General features: G+C 41.6%; 1 protein-coding gene across 2 annotated transcripts in view; it reads left to right on the top strand.

Moving 5' to 3' along the window:
• The window catches only part of DROSHA (drosha ribonuclease III), a 125,644-nt gene that overhangs the window by 44,546 nt on the left and 59,514 nt on the right, over positions 1-21,584 (top strand). For both annotated transcript variants that reach the window (XM_020786675.3, XM_020786674.3), the window contains exons 18-21: positions 1,342-1,480; positions 2,142-2,202; positions 4,889-4,948; positions 11,410-11,509. In XM_020786675.3, the coding sequence (XP_020642334.3) occupies positions 1,342-1,480; positions 2,142-2,202; positions 4,889-4,948; positions 11,410-11,509 (360 nt within the window). The remainder of the gene's footprint in view (positions 1-1,341; positions 1,481-2,141; positions 2,203-4,888; positions 4,949-11,409; positions 11,510-21,584) is intronic.

Below are 21,584 nucleotides of genomic sequence, written 5' to 3'. Positions count from 1 at the left end.
CAGCCCGTGGGCAATGGAGCCAGATTTCTGAGTAACCCAACCTATAGGTGGCGGTTAAGACATGCAGCCTATCAGGGAGTCCAGAAAGGCATTTGGAACAGCAAACACTTGAAACTCATGGAGTTGTAGGCTCAGAGCATGGAGAGCAGACTGACTGCGCACAGGAGAGCCAGTGCAGTGGACTAGATTGCGGTGCGTGTGTGTTTGTGCAATGTCCACCTTCAGGATCCCAAAAGCTGTGAAGCACACTGGAGAACTTTGGACCTGTGACAGCTTCTCAATCACATTGGATTGTTATGAGGAGAAATTGGAGAGAAAGAGAAGCAGTGCTTTAAGCTAGTTAGAAAAAAATGCAGGATATAAATGTAGTACATACAAAATAAGGGATGATGGAGAACAGTGGGAACCAGTCAGGTAAAAAAAATCAGAAAGAGATAGACAAATCTAGAGATTAGAAGCTGGAGTGAAACAGCCCATGTTTCATTCACTAGAATATATGTGGCACAGATCTGCCAAGGCCAGAATTTGGGAAAGTTACTTTTTGTCACTTTTACTCCCTGAGTTGCACAGCCAGCCTGGCCATGGTGGCGGGGGTATTTGGGGAGCTATCACCCAAAAGAAAAAAAAAATAATTTTTTTCTCCAGCTCTGCCTCAGGCTCCTGATGATTGGGCCCAAGCTAAGACTTGGAAGTAGAGAGGGGCCTGGTAATAGAAAATGTATCCCAACTGGGTATTGTGAGCAGGACCCTCAGAGTTCTGGGAAGCACAAAAGAAAAAGAAAGAAAGAAAGAAAGAAAGAAGCATTCTCTGTGTGGTTTACAATTTAATTATGCAAGCTACACATTGCCCCCCACCTTCACGAACTAGGTACTTAATTTACTGACCTCCGAAAGATGGAACAGTGAGTGAACCTCAATTTGGTTATCTGGGACTGAATCCCTGTCATGAAGTGTAGTATTGGCTGCAGTACTGTAGTTTAACTCCTGTACCATGAAATATTTCCAAATATGTGCAAGGGCAACCTTTCTGTGAGCCCTAAAAGTTAAACCCAGTCCCTCCTCCTCCTCTTCCCCCTTTGTAAATTTCCCCAAATCAAACAAGCAACCTTTGAAAAATAATTGTGAGTCATGGTATGTTTACTTGGGAATTGTATACTTGAATGGAGCCTCACGAGAACTAAAATTCTGAGTTCTTGTAAAAGATACTGAAGTCCCCCATTTCAGTGTTTTAGCATCTTGTGGGATTTTGTGACCAGCTCTGTTTGTGAAATCTTTAAATGTTTGAATGGCCCACATAGATTTCCAGATTTATTTGTTTTTTATTTTGATTTCTGAATTTAGCTTGCAATGACTCATCCGAGCCATCACTTAAACTTTGGGATGAATCCAGACCATGCAAGAAATTCTTTATCAAACTGTGGGATCCGGCAGCCCAAGTATGGAGACAGGAAAGTCCACCATATGCATATGAGGAAAAAAGGTGGGTTATACTTCTATTGTTCTTCCTATCATCACTAATTTATACTTGGATACTGCTTTCAAAAAGTTACTTTTTTTAAAGATGACAACTCCTGGAATCTTGGAGTTGCAGTCTTAACATATCCATCCTCTGCTCTTGTCCTGAGTGTTTGAGCCATTGGACAAGGAAATAGCAAAGTGAACCGCTAGAGTTCTTGGCTTGTATTACTTTGCCTTATAGGCAAAGTTGAGAGCGTTTTGATCTTTTTCTGTAAACTATCTTCCTGCATGTAGAAAACTATAGGTCAAGGGCTGAGAATTTTCATATTGGGGGAAAAAGATACCCTACTTTGTGTCCGAAGTAGATTATCTTACACTTCTAGACAGTGACAGATCATATTTGCTGGAGGATGTGAATCATAAAGCTGGGGGAAAGAAAATTCAGTAACAGGAAAGTTTGAAAATGATCAGGAGAATCTATAGTGACAAACAGCTATTCTGCAAAAGTACAAACATGGCTGAAAGGAGCAACATTGGCCAGCAAGGACATAAAGGTAGATGATCAGCTTGATTGTGTGTCTGAGGACTCAAAGAGATGTATTTGATCAGAATGAGAGGGAACTTCAGTGATAAACCCTATGTCTTTTGAAATCCGTTTTTAAATACAGCATTGCATTTTGCAGGCATAAATACCTTGATCAACATTATGTCACGTCTTGGACAAGATGATCCAGCCCCTTCCAGGTATAGAAAATAATGTAATTTCTTTTGGGAGTGGGGATGGGTAAGTGTATTTCAGGTCTGTGGTGGTGCCTTTGTATTACACTTGCATTGAAACATTGGTGCAGATATTACTTAGGATGGCAGTTGTGAACTCTGGGAAAACATGCTTTCCCAGGTGCACAACGACATCTGGCTTCTTGCAAACTGCATTTGTGACCCAAGCTGAGGAATACATACTCTTTCCCCACCTTTTAAAAATGTGCTATCTATGTATAGATTGGATGGCCTTAGATATAGTTTAGTGTTGTATCTTTGTGAGTACTAATCTAGGATTGCCATTTTAACTGGGGTTGGAAAGTGGGCTTGTAAACCCTGGCTAAAGGCAGTTTAGTTAGAATTAACTGTGGTTAATTTCAGAAGAAATGTAATGTTGACTTACGTTTAAAGCTAATAGGAGATAGGAGAAAGAAACAATTGCTAGATGAAGCTTGAGAAGGAATGGAGAGGTAAAAAAATTTCTCTCTCTTTGGGGGGGGGCTGTACCTTCATGAATCCCCTGAAAAAGAAACTTCTCTAAGTTCTGCTGCTCAACTCTAATTGATATCAGTTCTTCAAAATCCCTGGCAAATTAATTAAAACCTCTCCATACCACCTGTCAGCCAGAGACTCTCAGAGTGTTATCTGCTGCCTGATTCCCTTTAAATGGGTGATCCAACCCTTGAATGCACACTTTAATGTGATAAGAGAGTTTGCACAAGTCAGAGAAACTGAGAACAATGCTGTCAGGAGGCCAGACTATTAAAAGCCTAGATTCCTAGCAGGGCCACTCAGGTGGAATGTTTACAGCTGGGGCATCGGACTAAAATGCATCCACCCTCTTCGGGAGTAACGGATGTGTCAGCAGAAGAGAATAGTTCCATGGGTGATGGGGGTGGAGAAGATTCTGGAGGGCAGCTACTGGGCAGCAGTGGTAGCTGACGGTGACACTGGCAGAGGATCTTTCACAGACAACTGTCAAGGTCAAAAGTATGACACTCAATATTCTTAATAAGCTCTATAGAACTTTATAACTTCCCTTGGTAATTTGAGCATGTAGTGGTCCATCACAGCTAACATTTATCTCTAAAAGGGCTAAATATCAGTTTGAATCCAATAATCATGACAGTTATATTAGAGTTAATCTGGGTATCGAGGTATATATCTTTTACCAGGAATGTCAAGGTTCAGCGGCCATTTTGAAACCCAACGATCAGCTGTTTGCTGGTCTTCGTAAAGTGAAAATCGGTTCCCGAAGCAAGGAACTGATCATCGCACAGCAAAAAAAACAAACAAAAAAACCCCACAATCCATTTAAACCATCGTTTTGTGATTGCATCGTTGTGAAGTGGTTTCGTCCAGCGGGGCACGACTGTAAAACAATGGAGATGAGGAGCTAACTCCTCTTCCTGGTGGAAATGAACAGTGGATTCTAATCAGTTACACAATTCTCTCCCCCCCCTCCTGCTCTAACTTAATTTGACTAGAGAATCTAAACTTCTGAGGTTTATGCTTGATTTGCAGTTAAACAGTACAAACAGGACGCGGAAGAACATGTTGCCTGTTTGGGGTGCTTCTCTTAGGGTTCATTGGGGGCAGGGGCAGTTTTCTAACTTTCTGCTCTCCATGTCACTCGCCTGCTACTCTTCAAGGTATTACTGCAGTGTAAGAGTGTGAAGCAGGCTTGTGTTTGTACCATTCCTTTCCTGATCCCAGGAAACAGATGCCGCGTCCCAATACAGGCCACGCTGGGGTGCCATTTTGTTTCTGGGTTGTTGACTGACATGATGGAATTTCTGATCACCACAGAACATATCTGTGGATCCTAGTACACAGCCTTGGCCTCGGTGGGCTGCCTCCCTCATGACATGGCTGTTAGAATTCTCTTGATCTTTGTATGCTTTTAACTTTGCTATTTCTTTTTAGGCCCCAAGGTAATTGCTCTTTTTTTCTGTGTTCCAGTAAAACACTTTCAGAAAATGTTCATGGGGCTACACAGGAACATACAAAACTGTCTTTAAGAGGGTCATGTCATCAGTCCATCTAACTCGGTATTGCCCACATTGACTAGCAGCTATTCTCAGGGGTTTCAGACAGGGTTTTCCCTCTCAGATTTACCTGGAAATAGCAAGGATTGAAAACAGGTATTTTGCACGGAAAGAATGTGCTTCACCAATGACCCATTCCCTTTCAGGGACATTCTGTCTGAGAGTGCAGGAAAAGAAATAGACAAAGCTTGCATTTAAATATGATGTGTAAAAATTCCCTGCAAGTGTTTTTTTTTTTAAATCCTGTGGGCACAGAGCTAAAAATCTGAAGAAAGCCTAGGAGATGACATCTCTTTTAAATCATCAACAGTCATGGCAGTACACAGAAAAGTTGGTCTCAGCATGCTGTTGCACACAGTTAGATTTTCCTCTCTTTTTTGCTAATAAGTTGACACCAAATTATGTCCAACCTTACTTCCTTTCAGGCTTCCTGTGGTGATTGTGCAGTGCGGAAGAAACTGAAATATTCACTGTTGTGCTTGCAAGCATATAGCATTAAAGGAGGAAAACAGCAGGGGCCTAACTTTTTCTGCTTATTGCCCAAAGAATGAATTGGCAGTTGTTTTTCCACTTGCTAATTACTAAAGTCTTAAGGTCACTTGTAACAATCTTCTTCTTTGTAGGATTAATCACAATGAACGTTTGGAGTTTTTGGGAGATGCTGTGGTTGAATTTTTAACTAGGTAAGTATTGTGTTCATGGCTCACATCTATTCTGTTGAAAAGCCACCGCTTATTCAAAAATCAAAACCATTCCATTTCATGTTGGGCTATTTGGTGGCTGAAAAGCATCCTCTTGCAGCTGACTCTGGTTTTGTTTTGTTGTCATCTAGAAAGGAAGCACAAAACATTTCTGCCCTTTTTTTAAAATGCACACAGACATTCATGGAGCCTTTCTTTTTATGCCAAGGATAAAACTCACATTGCCTTTTCCCCCTTTTATATTCCTATGTGCGAGGTCACTTGGTTTCTGGTTTGCAGATGGAGAATAGATGCCCTTGCAGAAACCACACTGCTTTTTTTAATGAATTGATTGATTTTATTGTTATTGTTCAAAGAGGCAGCATAAAAATACATTTGTAAAAAGTCATGTAGACAGCACCTAGTGCAAAAAAAAATCTTTAAATCTGAAATCCGTTTTTAAATCCATTTGTTCAGGGGAAAACTTGGAAATCAGGTCTAATTCTAAATATTCTGTCTAACATTTGTCAGATGTAGGAATATTGTCAGGATGGTCCTGAAAATCACAATCAGGTCCTGAATCAAATGTTGGCCAGCTTTCCCATGAAATTTCTTGAATATTTGCTGTACAGTGAGTTGCAAGGTTAGACTTCTCTTCAAAGTATATCGAAAGGTTCCTTCAGTATCACAGAATCAAGATCCTACATTTGAAAAGAAGTGGCCAGTTTGGACATTATACAAAACCATGGCTTACTGTTACAAGCATCACAATGGTCTTTTCCTTTTGCACTCCAGAGGAGGAAGTTAAAAACACACACTGATTCACTCCCCATTTTAAACTAACCACAGCTACCGGAAACATTTGCAGGTAGAAACTCTGATAAGGCTGAAATGTTTATGTTTTATAATTCTGGTGTCCCCACTCAACAAATTAACCAAAGTTTTCCATGGTTGAATATACCGTATTTTTCACTCCATAAGACGCACCTTTCCATAAGACACACCAATTTTTAGGAGAAGAAAACAGGAAAATATAATCTGTTTTCTTCACTCCATAAGACGCACAGACTTTCCACCCCCTTGTTTTGTGGGGGAAAAGTGCGTCTTATGGTGCCAAAAATACGGTAACTGGGAAGTAAGATTAATCTAGAATCTTCGTTGCTGGTTTTTGCCAGAGGGGTGTATGGGTCACTCAAGCCCAAGCTATGTCTAGACCATGCCAAGATCTGGAAATTCAGATGTGCCTTTCTGTTTGTAATGAAGAGTCAGTGAAAAGGAGAAATAAAGAAGCCCAAGACAGTCTTATAGTCTTATATAGAAGACTGTCTTATGGTAGTGGTCTGAGAAGGTGGATATAATCCAAAGAGATTGTTAGTGAGTGTAAATATACAGGAGAATCTGCTTTGTCATTTCGTTTATTTATTTTATTTTATTTATTTATTTATTTTTGTACTTATATACCGCCCCATAGCGCTACAAGCACTCTCCGGGCGGTTTACAATTTTAATTATACAGGCTACACATTGCCCCCCCCCCAGCAAGCTGGGTACTCATTTTACCGACCTCGGAAGGATGGAAGGCTGGGTCAACCTTGAGCCGGCTACCTGGGATTTGAACCCCAGGTCGTGAGCATAGTTTTAGCTGCAGTACAGCGTTTTAACCACTGCGCCATGCTTTGCTCATCACTGTTTCAATACTAGAAATCTGAATCTGTTTGCTGTTCCTTGGTGAACAGCAGAGAGTAACAGAAGGTTGCTGTTCTTAATAAAGGCAATCCCTGCTGACTGTCCCTGGGATAAGATTCTATAGGGCTTCTCTCAAATCGTCAGGTCTTTTCTCACCTCCTTTACATTGCCTCAGCATTTCCCTCCTTCGACTAAGTGCAAATGATAAACATTGCATGCTTTGCCACCACAGGCATTATATATGTTTAATTATTTGCTAAGTTTATATCCCACTTTTCTTCCAGTGGAAGACGCAGATAAGGTCTTCTCCTCCTGACATTATTTTTGACAGCAACTCTGTGAGATTATCTAGGCCAGTGATGGCGAACCTATGGCACGCGTGCTACAGCTGACATGCAGACCCCTTTTTTCAGGCACGTGAGCTATAAGTCACTGGATCGCTCCTCCCCCCCCTTCGACAGGGCGGTGGGCCAAGATCTGGAACAGCTGGCACTGGCGGCAGATCTGGAGTTGGGTCTCAAGGCACCTCCATGCCCGGGATTCCCCCTTCCACCACCACCACTTCTGGTTCCACCGCTGCCCGCGGGTTTTGGGGTTTTTTCCCCCTAGTTAGGTCACGCAAGGCCAAAAAGGTTCGCCATCTCTGATCTAGGCTGAAGGAGATGGACTGGCCCAAAGTGGTTCCATGATTTTCACGGCTCAGTTGGGGCTAGAACCTATGAAGGCCTAAACCAGTGCTAACCATGGCGCTGGCTCTCAGTGTTTCCACAGAAGAGGAGACACAGAGATGTCCCTCTAAGCATCAGATGCACTTCTCTCTAAATATCCAGTTCCAACCTTTGAGTATCCACTCTGATTGATCAAAATTCTGCCATATGTCTTGCTTGAAAAAATTAACTATCTGGTTGCTCCTGTTAATCATTTTTCAGTGTATAAAAATTTAGAAGGCGTTTGAAAGAAAGAGCAGACACCGTGGCATTTTAGATTGCAGGGCCACATCCTTGCTGTGGCTTGAAAGGCTGCCTGTCCACATAGCTTTTTGAAGTTCCACACCATGCTCAGTCTCTAAAGTGTAATATTAAAAGATGAAAAGCTTGATGTCTCTGTCCTGTCAGATGTAATTTAAAAGTTGCTCATAACTGCTCTGGAGAACGGCTAGTCTGGGGCCAAAGCTTCAAAGTTTATAGCCAGGAAATAAAAGGAATACATCATTTTAGAAGGTGTCATTTTCTTGTCATGGAGCTCCTTGATCTTTCTGCCTATAATCTTAGGTGAGATGTGTGTTTACAAGTAAACTTTGAAGGGGGTAGAGTTCCCCTCTGCAGTTGCAGGGCTATCATTCATTAATCCAGAATTCATAAAGCCACCCTTGGCATCCTGCCTTTCTTGTGGTTGGATGCAGCTATGCTCATATATTCGCAATTTGAAAAATAAATCACTAAAATATTCCCAGTTAATAGAAGATCACTCCAATTTTTCCTCTGTACACTCATTTCAAAAGTATTGAAAAATGGGGGGAAAATAAGACAAAATTGACTTTTTATGGTCTAGTAAAAAACAGGAGCCATTTTCTTGATAAGTGTCATTTATGACAGAAAGCGATATCAAAACATTCACAGTAGCAGATTTGAAAACCATTTCCAGATCTCAGGTGTGTCCACTTGTAATGGGAAAAGTAGTCAGTTTATTTAAAGAGGGGCTCTCAAAGTGTTAAGATGTTACAGATAAAGAAAAGAAAAATTGCCTCAGTGCCTTTCAACAGCCAGCTCTCGATGAGCAGCTTTTTGCTTGGTTTTGTTTGCATTAGTTTGTGTCTGGGCTTTTATCCCCTAAAATAATAGGTGCTGGAAGATAGCAGATTTATTTAATGCTCAAAAACAAGCTCTTACATGTATTTATGTTTGCACTGAACCTCCACAGTCCCTTTTTTGCATGCAGTTTTCTGAGGCGTGAAAATTGGCACTGTGAATGTACAACTTTTCCTGATGTGACCTGTGAATTGCACTGTGAACTTTCACAGTGAAAATTCTTGCAATCTGAAGGCGAAATATGTTTTCTTAGCAAGAACTTCTACTCAGGCTGCTGTCCTTTATAAACTTACTTAAGAGTATGTGGCTTTGAACTTAGGTGGGCTCGATGTCTGCGTAAGCAAGTGAAGGGTAACAGTGCAAATTCCGTGTGAGAGAGATACTCCCAAGTGGTATTACAATGAGGCATGGGTTTGCAGGGACAGAGCGCTGAGATATTTTCCTCAGCAGATGCCTGTGTTTGTGTCTGTGCTCTGTCTTAGTTATTGTACATTTTGTTGACAAAGAGGAACGGATAAAGACTAAGAAATTATAGAACTCACAAAATGCTGAAAGCCAGAATAAGAAAGGAAAAGAAGAGATTCTTGCAACTGATAATTGAAGGTTAAAATAAATGGGAGAAGTGTTTTCAAATGCTGCTTTGAATGTGTTTTTGGTATTGCTTCTGTTTACCATTTTTTAGTGTGGTATTTGTTTGATCCTTTTTAGTATCTGCATACTTACTATTGTTAGATTTAAAAATTGTCTTTTAATGATATAAGCCACCTTCGGTCGTTTTTAAAGAGAAAGGTGGGGTAAAATATTTTAAATAAATATGGTAAATAAAGTAAATTTCCTTGGTAAAGAGCCTAGGAGACTGGTTTGAATGCAGCACAATGATTTAGAGCTGTAGCGCTGAATTTACCTGTGATGATGACCCAATTCTGGTAGGAAAGGAACAAGTAGAGAGAGGTTGCAGAGCTTACTGGGGGCACTGGGGAATGTCACACAAAATGCATCCACCTCTTCACAACTTTCCTACATACTCATATTGTGGTTCCAGTTTTTAAATTTTGGGCAGAGACCAAGGTTTATGTGTTGGGGGGGGAAGCATTTGTGTAAAACTTTTTGATGTAAAAACACTTGTTATATATTATCTGGAAGTAGAGTCATGGCAACTGGACTTCTTTCTTATTAGGTTGAAATGTTTTGCTGCTCATCCAAGTAGCTTCTTCAGTCTGAGGAGAGTTGGTAGGAGACCCCTGATATATCCTCCACATTGGTTTCACTTCCCCCTGGTCTGGATAAGCTCATTACACTGACAAAGGACTGGGGGTGAGTGAAAATCCCACTTCTGCAGTCCTTCTCCACCCATTGTCGTGGGTCGTTAACAGCGGTCTTTCTGGTGTGCAGTCCTGATCTTTCTGGGGAAACATGAAAGGGCTGAATGATAAATAGGGGAGAGACTATCTAAGGCCTCCATCCCTGTTGAGTGAGGGATTTTCTATATGCACATGTATGGTCTCCCTGGCCCCTCTCTCAAACTACCTACTGTATCTCACCGTTCCAAAAGGACTACAGATGGAAAAGAGATTCCATCTGAATATTAGGAAGAACTTCCTGTCAGAGCTGTCCAGCAGTGGAATAGGCTGCCTTGAAGGGTGGTGGTGTCTCCTTATTTGGAGGTTTTTAAGCAGAGACTGGATGGTCATCTGTTGGGAGTACTTTGATGGATGTTCCCGCATGGCGGGGGGTTGGACTAGATGGCCTCAGTGATCAGTTTCAACTCTATGACTCTATGACATCCTGATCATCAGAGAAGTGTTTTTTGTCCTTTGACAAAAGGAGAAGGACTGCAGAAGTGGGATTTTCACTTGCCCCCAATCTTTTGTCCATCCAATGAGCTTGTTCAGACCAGGGGAAGTGCAATCAACATGGAGAATGTATCAGATATCTCCTACCAACTCTCCTCAGACTGAAGAAGCTACTTGGATGAGTAGCGAAACACTTCAACCTAATAAGAAAGAAATCCAGTTGCCATGACTCAACTTCCAGATAACCTCATCTGGATGACTGGGAATCTTCACAGATATCTTGTTATATGTTCTTACTGTATTCTCAAAACCACTTCCTCACAGTAGCTTTCCACACACTTCTGTGGCCATTGGAAGAGAAATGGCTGGAGCCAAAAATATGGTTTCTTCCCATGCAAATATTTACCCAGGAGAGAAGAAGGATAGGCAGCATTCCCTTGGTCAGGAAACTACCTCATAGACTCAAACATACCCGAGCGTGATCCCAGCAAGTTTGCCTATAGCAAAGCAGCTTTCTGAGAAGGGGGTGTTTCTGAAGTACAGCAGGAGTGGGAAATGGTCATAAGACAAGTGTACTACGAACCAAGGAGGAAAATCCTCAGAATGCCAGTAATCATCTTTTAGTCTGTTTTGTTTTCTTATCTGGATAAACACTGTGTCTAAAGCCTTCAGTTCTCCTTTCATTTTCAACCTGTTCTGTTTCGTTGAAGTGTAGGCAGCTGGGTTTTATTAATAGTTTTACTATGATTTATTATATTTTACTGTATACTTTACTCATGCTTTAAAGAAAAGAATAATGTGGTATATCTTCATGTGTTGGATGTGCTTTTATTAAAATGTGTTGTAGTTATTTACTTTTATCCCCGAAGAAGACCCTGAAAAGAATATCGGACCAAAATGGCTTGGGCTTTATCCAAATAGGAAAACAAGACAGACTGTAAAACATTTACTAGCATTCTGAGGATTTTCCTCCTTAGTTTGCACACTTTTAGTGAATTCCTGCTGGTTTTGGTTCATTATCTTAAGCACCATTCTAAAGTAAGGTGCCATCTCATCTGCCTTGTTTTATGTCAGAAAATATGGGAGAGTCCCATAGGCAGTGGCAACACTTCTTAAATACATGTGTTCTCATTAATATCACTTCATTTTTAACACGGTTGGTTGCCATTTGTTTCCAGTGTCCACTTGTACTACCTGTTCCCAAGCTTGGAGGAAGGCGGGTTAGCAACGTACCGCACTGCCATCGTTCAGAACCAACATCTTGCCATGCTGGCTAAGGTACACACACTTGCAAATGATTTTTAGATTGTTTAGTTTGCATTAGTGGTAACATTTGGCTCCTTCGACAGTTTTGAGTTGTTGAAGGGGATGAAGCTGTACCTGTGTCTTTGCTGTGGCCACATCACAGATTCGTCACATGCAGCAGAGTTTCTGAGAGTTCCCTCTTTAGAAGTAATGCTCAGGCAGTGACCCTATAGCATAATTTGAGAAGCAGCATCCCAGTCAGTGCAGAGATTTAAGTTTGTTTAGGGTGACTGAGGGAGAGAGAGAGAAAGAATGAAGAAACAAGTCCTTGCAGTAACTGGAAGGGGCTCACTAGATGGTGATTGGCGCGGTTTGGTTGTCCATCTGTTGAGAATGCCTGATGGGAATTGCCGTCAAATGACATCTGGAGGGCCACATATTCTTGTCTTGACACAACTGCCAAAATTCTGTTGCTTAGTGTAGTAAATTCCACTGAATCAGTTGAGGTTTGGTGAGAGACTTTCTTCTTCTTTTCCATTGATTTTAAATGAATGACCCTACTCTGCCTGTGACTTACTTTAACATAGTAGATTACAACTAGAGTGGACCTGTTTCAACCAGTGGAACTCACCAAATCTCCACTGATTCAGTAGGCCTCCTCTACTGTGATTTGCTACACTAAGCAACAGGATTTGAGTCCATATCTTTCAGCCACAGCACAGTGACAGCAAAAAAATGCTTCAGGCTTCGGAGGGAACATTCAGGAAGTCCCTGTTTACACTAAAGCCAGTGTTTGTAATTATCATCAGGTCCTAAGGTCGTGTCCACTGCCACTTTTTTAAAAAATTGAGAGATTGTCAGCAGCAAAGGGAGCGAGTCATTTTGCTGGTTTTATAAATTAAGCAAGTATGTAAGTTCAGTTGGGACATTAAAAAAACCTGATAGTTTCAGTCTGTATACCATGGGTTTTATATGTTTTTTCACCTTTGTACATTAGTGTTCCTATCACTCTGTCAACAATTTTATAAAGACTTACTAGGGACTGAGTAAGTGAAACTTTCCCAGCATGTATTTTCCACATAAGAAAAAAATTTAATGTTTCAAAGGAAATTTCTGCCTGTTGGGTTGCAAAGTTTTGTGTGGATTGTATCCAGGGTTGCTTACTGCTAGAGGAGAGGACTTTGCTAGCAGGAAAAAAGACCCTCCCCAAGTCCTCTGTGAGACCCAATCTGCATGCTGATAGATTTGGTGACCCTTCTGAGGAGATTTTAGGGTCAGTGGGAGTTAAAGGGAGGTGGAGAGGAAGGGAAAGCCCTGTAGTATGAGCAGATGCCTGCACGCACAAGCTGGATGAAACCCTTTTGGTTTTTTGGATCAAAGGGCGCATGTGCCCTTTTGGGTTTCTGGATCAAAGCGGCCAAGGATGGGTGTGTGCCTGCCCCCATGCATTTGCACATCACCTTGATAGTTCTCGATCACTATTCAAAAAGAGTAGTGTGAATTTGTGCTTAACGGAAAGCCAGTTCAAAAAGCTCAAGGGGCCTCTCTTGTGATGTTTGATGCACAACAAAGGGGTTGCTCTGGAGATAAAAAAGACACTCCTCCTTTAGGCATGCATAGGAGCCCTCAGCATCCTACCCACTCATCTACATTCTGTAGTTTCATACATTAAAAATGGTTTCATCATCAGCATTGCTTCTAAATAGAACCACAAGGCAGTGTTTGCCTTGTATTTAAACTACTGGAAGATTTACTGGTGTGCTAGATGCTACTGAAGAAACAAAAGTGGCTTGCTTACTGCCCAGAGGGATAGGGATTGATCTTTCAATTTACTTTCCTTTAAGCAGTGCCACTTATGTTCCCAAAGATGCATTGTGCATTGATTCTCCCTTACATTTCTTGAGGTCCTCAAAGTCCTTCTCCCTCCCTTTTAATCATCCCAGTCACCTTCTGCCCACATGTCGTCCTTTTTCTTCCCAATGAAGCTGAACAAACTTTCATGTTGGGGTCATCATTCTCTCAGTGCTTTCCAAGCTGTTAATATAACACAGTCAGGTTTCCATTTTCTTGCTGTCTGGTTGTCTGTGAATTTTGCCCCCCCCCCTTTCTGCTTAAGATTTATTCCTCTGGTTTAGCTAGAAAAGCTCTTAGGGCAATAGCATTTCACACTTTCCTAAATTTAGGATTCAGTCTTTCAGGCTGAGGTTGTAAACTTCCATCCATTACTCATAGCCATACAGAGAGTTGTGGGTTGTTGTTGTTGTTGTTGTTGTTGTTGTTGTTGTTGTTGTTGTTGTTTTCAAATTTCTTCAACTCTGCCTTTGGTTGTTGCCTTCTGAGAGGGAGCACAGCTATCTTAAAAAAACCAAAAAGAATCAGGGAATCATACGTTTTGATTCTTCTGCAATACTTTCCCTTAGTTACTCAAATTTGACAAGCCTTCGAGGTTGACACTGGGCCAAATTCAGACATCATCTTCATTTGTGGGAAGGCCCAGTTTTCATGGCTTTAGGATTAACACATTTCATGTTTATGGGTCATTGTTTTGTTTTCCATGTTTGTTTGCATATTGTTGTTAGGAGTATGAAAGATTCCATCTCTGTGGCTTAAAATAATTCTATCAGTATTCAGTCTATTCTTGGTGAATTATTTCTTCCCAGTGCTTTCAAAGCAGATTTCACTTCACTTTCTAGAACTGCAGGTTCTTCATCATAGGATTCCTCTTCAAAGGAGTCTGTCATCCTTTCATCTATTCTGTATAGGTCTTCAGTATGTTTTTTTCCAACTTCTCTTTATTCAGTCTTGGTCAGATCATGTGCTTCCCTGTTGGGTCATTCAGCATTCGTAATCTAGGTTTAAACTTCCCTTTGATTTCTTGGATCTTCAGGAAGAGATTTCTGGGTTTTCCCCCTTTTTTGTTCTCCTTTATTTCTTCACATTGGTTATTGTAATAATTTTCTCTCTTTTTTCTGTGTGATAGTCACTGAAAGCTGCATACAGGATTCTGACCCTATTTCTGTCACCTTTTACTTTCACTTCTTGCCTGTACTTTACAATTTTTTTTCTTACCTAGATTTTTCTTTCCTCGTTTTGTTTTATTACAGGAATGGTCTTTTTTGCATTCTTCCCTAATAATGTCTCTGCTTTCAATCCACAGTTCTTCTGGTTCATAGTTAGTTGAATTTAGTAATGCAGTTCTGCTCCTTATGCAGACTTTAAATTAATCAAAAATGTTAAATTATATTTTGGCACTACAAGTCTTTTAGTGTTCTTTTTCAGCTTTAGTGTTGGATATAAATACTTCATGATAAGTACCACAGTCCATTCATGGTTTCATGTTGTCGGAGAGAACACAGCTTCTCCATCTCCATTTTCCAATTACATAGTCTGTTTGATTTCTCTGTTGACTGTTTGGTAATGTCTATGTGTACAGCCATGGTTCTTCGTAGTGGCCTCTGTGAATGCACACAAATGGGTTTATCCTGCATCTCCACAGGATGTTCAGAAGATTCTAGAGCTGAGGAAAAAAAGAGACAATTAGTTCCCCCCCTCCTGCAGGGTATGAGCTCCGCCTACTCAACCTTCCTTTCAGTTCCTCTTTTCCACCATTCGAGTAGGACGTTAGGAACTAAAGCGCAAAGGAAAGTGATTTTAGCGTTGCTAAATCTATCTTTTTGAACCTTTTTTGTATTTTTCTATTATTCTAGTTTGTTGTTCAATGATAGAACCTCCAGTTTTCTCCTTTTTCGCATTCTATTATCTCTCCCCTCCTTTTATTTTCTTTTTGTTTTATGGCCCCTCAGGGCTTTAAGAAGTGCTCTGTTTGTCTCAGACAAATTCCTCTTACAAATGGGCACAACCTCTGTTTATTTTGTCTGGGGGAATCCCATTACACCCAGTCATGCACCGCGTGCAGGAATTTTTCCAAGCAGGTTATTAAGCTACGACTCCAACGACTGAGATATTTTCTCTACGAGAAATCTCTGAATCCTACTATGGAGGTTACAACACTTCCTTCTTCAAACCCTCCTCGCCAGGAGGCTGATAAATCAGCTACTAGCCCTATTGACCAGTCCTTATCCAGCACAATTTCTTTACCTGCTAAATCCAAGAACTCGAAAAAACCGCCTAAGCCAGCTTCCACCAAGGCTCAACCGCGGTCTGTTGATCCTGCAAATAAGAGGAAGGACAAGGAGAAGCCTAAGAGGCAAAAGGAATTAGCCAAACCAGCTACTGCTCCTCTTTCCATGCCTCCTATGCCAGTGCAGGATTTTTCGAGGGAAGATAGTGGGCTTTCCGACAGGGAGGAACGTGCCATACCTCCAGCCCAACAAGCTCATGACATTCTGAGCATGTCTCAGAGTTCGGGCCAATTTGGGGCTGTTGCACCGTCCAGCCTGGCCATAGCCCCTTTCAGCCCTCGATCCTCAGGGCGAGCAGATACCAAGACTGAATCGGAACGGGAGTCTGCACCATGCACGCCTAGGAAAAGAAAAGAGAAATGCAAACATGCCTCTCCATACCAGCCTTCCAGGCTTGAAGAGCAATATTACCATCCAGAGGGTTTACCTCAGTATGGTCATCCATATCCTGACTGATATCATCCCTATCCATACCAAGGCTATGGCTACCATGATCAATACAGCGGGTCGGGTTACCCGCCACCACCCTGGTACCCTTCCGTACAATATTCCTGCATCTGACTTCATTGCAATACCAAGGGGATGTTTCCATCCCCCAAGCTGCACCATCCCGAAAGAGATTGATGATGCCGATGCCCTCCAGACCTCCTAAACAACTCAAGCTTCACAGGAGCCGCTCCTCAATACAGACTACCATGCTTTACTCCGGTCCTCACGACTATGATATGGAACCTTTCTCTGTATCTATCCAATCAGATGCTGACCCTATACTGACAGCCTCGGTACCAAGACCACCACCATCGACTTCTCAGTCATCTCATGGCGTCAACTCATCCTCATCTGACGAATCTGAAGCTCCTGATGCGGTGCCACTGGAGATCTTCCGCAGTCGCCTTATTTTGCACATGGCTAAGACACTGAAACTTGATGCACAGATTCCACAACAAGAATCGACTTAGTCTTCCATGATATGGAGCAGGACAGGACGCCCCCTCCTTACTCTGGTTAAAAACTCTTGGGATTGGTCGCCTTCAACTCTCCAAATCCCACAAAAGATTAAACATCACTACAAAACTGATGGATCAGATTCGGATTTTCTGGTCAAACATCCAATACCTAACTCCATTATGGTCGAGGCTGTGATGAATTTGGTTATGAAAGCTAGAAAGTGATTTACTGATGGAATATGTAGTTATGAAGTTAGCATAAAAGAATCCATTTTGGTCTCTGTGTGCTTGAAAGTGGAAAATTCCAAAAGGCAGTTTTGCTTCACAGAAATTGGTCAGGCTGACCTGTTATCTCGTTACCTAGTAACGGTGGCCTGGTACAGAGGGAGCGAAGTCATAACATTCCAGTATGAATGATAACAACTTGAGTCTCATGAGAAGATGGGGTGGGACAAGTTATTTTTTTCCTTACCCCTGATTGGTTGTTAGCTGTGAAGAAGAAGACAGGAGTAAGTTGCAGAAGGGGAGAGAAAGTGAACATGGATGACGGTTGAAAGACACAGAAAGGACTTATTTCTGTTTGATGGATTTTAGCAGAGGATCTTCCTTATTGGACTGATGGATCTTGGATTTTCCAGAAGATGGGTATGTTCTTGATTGGACTATGGACAATGGGATTTACAGTATTATTTTAAGATGTAGATTTTTACTGACATAGAGGGGGAGCTTGCCTTTCCCAATGTTATTAGTTAGAACTTTGTTATTTTTGTTTCTTCTAGAGGAGTCCAGTTTCTGATCTAACTGGATGAGATGGAAATGTACATAGATGCCTTGCTTTGCATAAACTTTATTCTTTCAGAACTTTATTTTTCTAATAAAACAAAATACAGTATGCTTAGTATCTGGATTTTGGCTTCTTGAATAGAGCAAATGCTACAGTTGGTTATTTGATTTACCTAAATAGTTATTCTTTACAAGGCCACGGAAAAGTAACGCTACCTTGGGTCCAAAATATTCCTGGGTACTAGGAGAATTAGATTCCCTAGAACTCACGTGTATATCTTGGTTCTCAAAGAAATCGGGTCAGACTTGGTGCATGAGTGAAAGGACTGCCCTAGGGTAAAATTGTTGGACCCGGTTTTGCCTGTTAAAGGAGTCTCTCACTCAGAATCCTCTCTGTCCCGTGGCAGAACAGTTTCTTAGGAAACTGGCTTTGCTCACAGAGGCTACTCAATACAAGTCTCGCAGCAGGTCTTCTACCACACCTTCTTAATAAGGAAGGCAGAAAAATCAACTCCTTTGGGAAAAAAAACTTTACTCATTGACGGCATTACTCATTAGAATTTTAAACTACCAGGCTGCAATGGGCGCTTACCAAAAACATCTGTGGGACAGAATTCTCCCCACGTTTCAAACCCTTTTGGAACCATTAAAGACCGAAGCTCTCAATACTTATGCAGAGGCAAATACCCTCACAAAGCAGCAAAGACAGGCATGCAAAGCATACCACTGACACCGCCTCCAAATCTTTGCTTACCTCAATAGCACTCAGACGACATGCCTGGCTTAGGGCAGCAAACTTCCTAGATGATACCAAGACCAAAATCGAAGATCTTCCCTTCGATGCTGCGGGGCTGTTACATCTCAGTAATAGTAGCTCACCAACCCCTCGGATCTAGCTCCGCTAAACTTTTTTCCCCACCCTATGCTCAAGAGGTTCCTCAGGGGCTTAAAGAATAATCACCCCCCCATCACAGAAAATTGTACCTCAGTGGTTGCTTCAGCTCGTTCTTGAGGCGCTCACAAAGCCACCATTCGAACCGATGGCAACCTGTGATGAAAAGTTACTCTCAAGACGGCATTCCTCGTGGCAATTACCTCAGCTAGGAGAGCCAGTGAGCTGGCTGCTCTCAGATTGGACTCTCCCTATCTCCAGATGCACCCTGAGAAAGTCACTCTGTACTTGGATGTGTCCTACCCAAGGTGGTGTTGGAATTCCACGTAAACCAACCCATCATACTTCCGTCCCTGTTCCCATCTCCATCCACACCGATTGAGCGTAAGCTCCATACTTTGGATGTGAGAAGAGCCATTGCCTTCTACCTTCACAGGACCAAGACCTTTAGACGTTCCCCACATCTCTTCTTGTGCTATCATGGCACCAACAAGGGTGCACCTGCCTCTCCACAGACAATATCAAGATGGATAGTGCAGTCGATACAGTTGGCATATCAACTTGCAGGCAAGCCGGTACCAGACCATCTCAAAGCACACTCTACCTGAGCTGTCTCTACATCGACCACTCTACATTGAGGCATTCAGATACAGAACATCTGCAAAGCGGCTACTTGGTCCAACCCTCTGACATTTGCCAAGCACTACTGCCTTGATGTCAGAGCCAAGAATGATGCCGCATTTGGAAGGGCGATCCTGTCATCTCTGTTACCATGACGGCCCTCCATCTGGTGAGTGAGCTTGCTAATCAACCATTTGTGTGCATTCATAGAGGCCACTATGAAGAAAGTTAGGTTACCTACCTGTAACCATGGTTCTTCTAGTTGACCTCTGTGAATTCACACATCCCTCCCTTCCTCCCCGCTGTCCGTCACGGTACCGTTCTCACTATCTACTCCATACGGTAACGGCGGACTAGGGAACTGAAAGGAAGGGTGAGGAGGCGGAGCTCATACCCTGCCAGGGTGGGGAACTAATTGTCTCTTTTTTTCCTCAGCTCTAGAATCTTCCGAACATCCTGTGCAGGCGCAGGATAAACCCATTTGTGTGAATTCACAGAGGTCCATTAGAAGAACCATGGTTACAGGTAGGTAACCTAACTATTTGGTTGCTTGAAGCATTCATTTGCAATAAACTGATTGTTGGCTTCACAGAACTCTATGAGTTGTTCTCCAGCTTCATTTCTGTCCCCTAGGTCAAATTTTTCAACATTTGGTTCTGCAAATAGGGAAAATAAAGCAATGGCCCACAGGCTGGAAAATATCCATATCCATTGTTGTTGTTTCATCGTTAAATTGTTTCCGACTCTTCATGACACCATGGACCACAGCACGCCAGGCCCTCCTGTCTTCCATTGCCTCCCGGAGTTTGGTCAAACCTTATCCTTTACAATCCTGCAAAAAGGAGATGCAGCAATTATAGGACCATTGTGTTAATTTTCCATGCAAAGAAAGTTGCCCAGTGTGTTGCAAGTCTTTTACTTTATATAGAGCATGAAATGTCTGAGGTTCACACTGGATTCTGAAAAGGAAGAGACAATTGAGATCATATTGCAAATATCTGCTAGCTACTAGAGCTCACCAAAGAATTTCAGAAGATGATCAGTCTGTGCTTTACAGTGGTGCCTCGCTTAACAATTTTAATTGGTTCCAAAAAAATCATCGCTATGGGAAAACATTGCTAAGCGAAACGCGGTTTCCCATAGAAATGCATTGAAAACCAGATAATCCATTCCAATGGGAACGGATTGCCGTCCTTAAGCGAAAATTGCCATAGGAAACATCGCTAAGCGAAACACGGTTCCCCAATTGAAATGCATTGAAACCTATTCAATGCATCTCAATGGGGGGGGAATTACAACAAATTTAAAAAGAGTCGGAACAAAGTCAAATTAGTTTAACAAAGGGTTTATTAAGTGCACTTATGATTTCAAGCATTCTAAGCATTTTTAAACATTTTTAAACATATAAAAAACAGCCAACATGAGGCTGTCAAAACCATTGTTAAGCGAAACTGGGGGACCCAAACTGTCATTGCTATGCGAAGCATGGTCCCAAACATCGCTATGCGAAAATTGCCCATAGGGAACATCGTTAAACGCAGTTCAAGATCGCTCCGAAAAAGCCATCGCTAAGCAAATTCGTCGTTAAATGAAGCGCTCGTTAAGCGAGGCACAACTGTATATGCTACACTACAGCAAAACCTTTGACTGAGTATGTCATGAGAAATTGGGTTGTTTCAAAAGAAACGGGTGTCCCTCAGCACTTGATTGTCCTGATGTTTAACTTGTTTTGTGGGCAAGAAGCTACTGTTAGGACAGAATACGGAGAGGCAGAATGGAAGTCTCTTAATTTACAACAGCATGCAAACATGTCTAGTCCCTTTGTTTGGATAAAGTTTGCCAGTACCCCACCCCAGCTTCCCCAGCAGAATCTTGTTTGTTGTCAGGAGTTTTCAGGGTAAGGCATATATCATCCAAGAAGTAGGTGATGTTAGAGGAGAGAAAGCTAAGGCAACAGCCAAAGGAGGCCAGGAGCTTGGACTGTTATTCCTGGCTCACACTCGTGATCTCAAATTGTGGTCAGTTTTTTCTTCCAGCAGTGGGTCATTTGATTTGGTGATTATGCTGGCAACCTTTCTGCAGCAGCCGTGGAGTTCCCACAGGCTTCCAGTTGCCAAATAGAAATGAAATGTATTTTAAAATATATTTTTAAATGTTGTTGTCTGGTGAATACATTTGTCATTTGGCAAATAGATGGACTCTGGAAATAAAACGGCAGGATAAACCCCTAATACATGGCATGGTGGTATTATTCTACTTGGCTTTGAAAACATTAATAGAGTCGAGTGAAAACAAATTATTCTATATACATGGTTCCCCACTTAAAATTGTGTATGTTCTTTCTAAAAAAGACGTGTATGTTATAATGTATTATTTTTTGTTTCTGGTCTCTAAAGCTATAAATATATTCTTCCTACCAAAAAATGATGCAAGGAAAAGTACAAAAACAGAAGTGGCCCCAGAACTCTCTGATACGTATATAGAAGGCCAGGGTAAATAATAGTGAAGCCAAAGTAACATTTAGATCATTAATGTTCAGCCCAAGTGCTCGTTCTCCAATGTAGTTTGTCTCCATCTTTATTTGCAGTTAAATTTAACAGGTTATTTTCTTTGTTCCACAAACGTCTCAGTGATAATTCAGTGTTGTTTTCCGAATTGTTTCCTAAATTGAAATGAGCTAGTTTTTCTTTTAAAGACCCTTGGGTCTTTAATGTTTTAGTTTT

The sequence above is a fragment of the Pogona vitticeps genome, chromosome 4 (genome assembly GCF_051106095.1).
Source record: "Pogona vitticeps strain Pit_001003342236 chromosome 4, PviZW2.1, whole genome shotgun sequence".
Taxonomy (NCBI): domain Eukaryota; kingdom Metazoa; phylum Chordata; class Lepidosauria; order Squamata; family Agamidae; genus Pogona; species Pogona vitticeps.
This window is presented reverse-complemented; position numbering and strand designations above follow the sequence as displayed.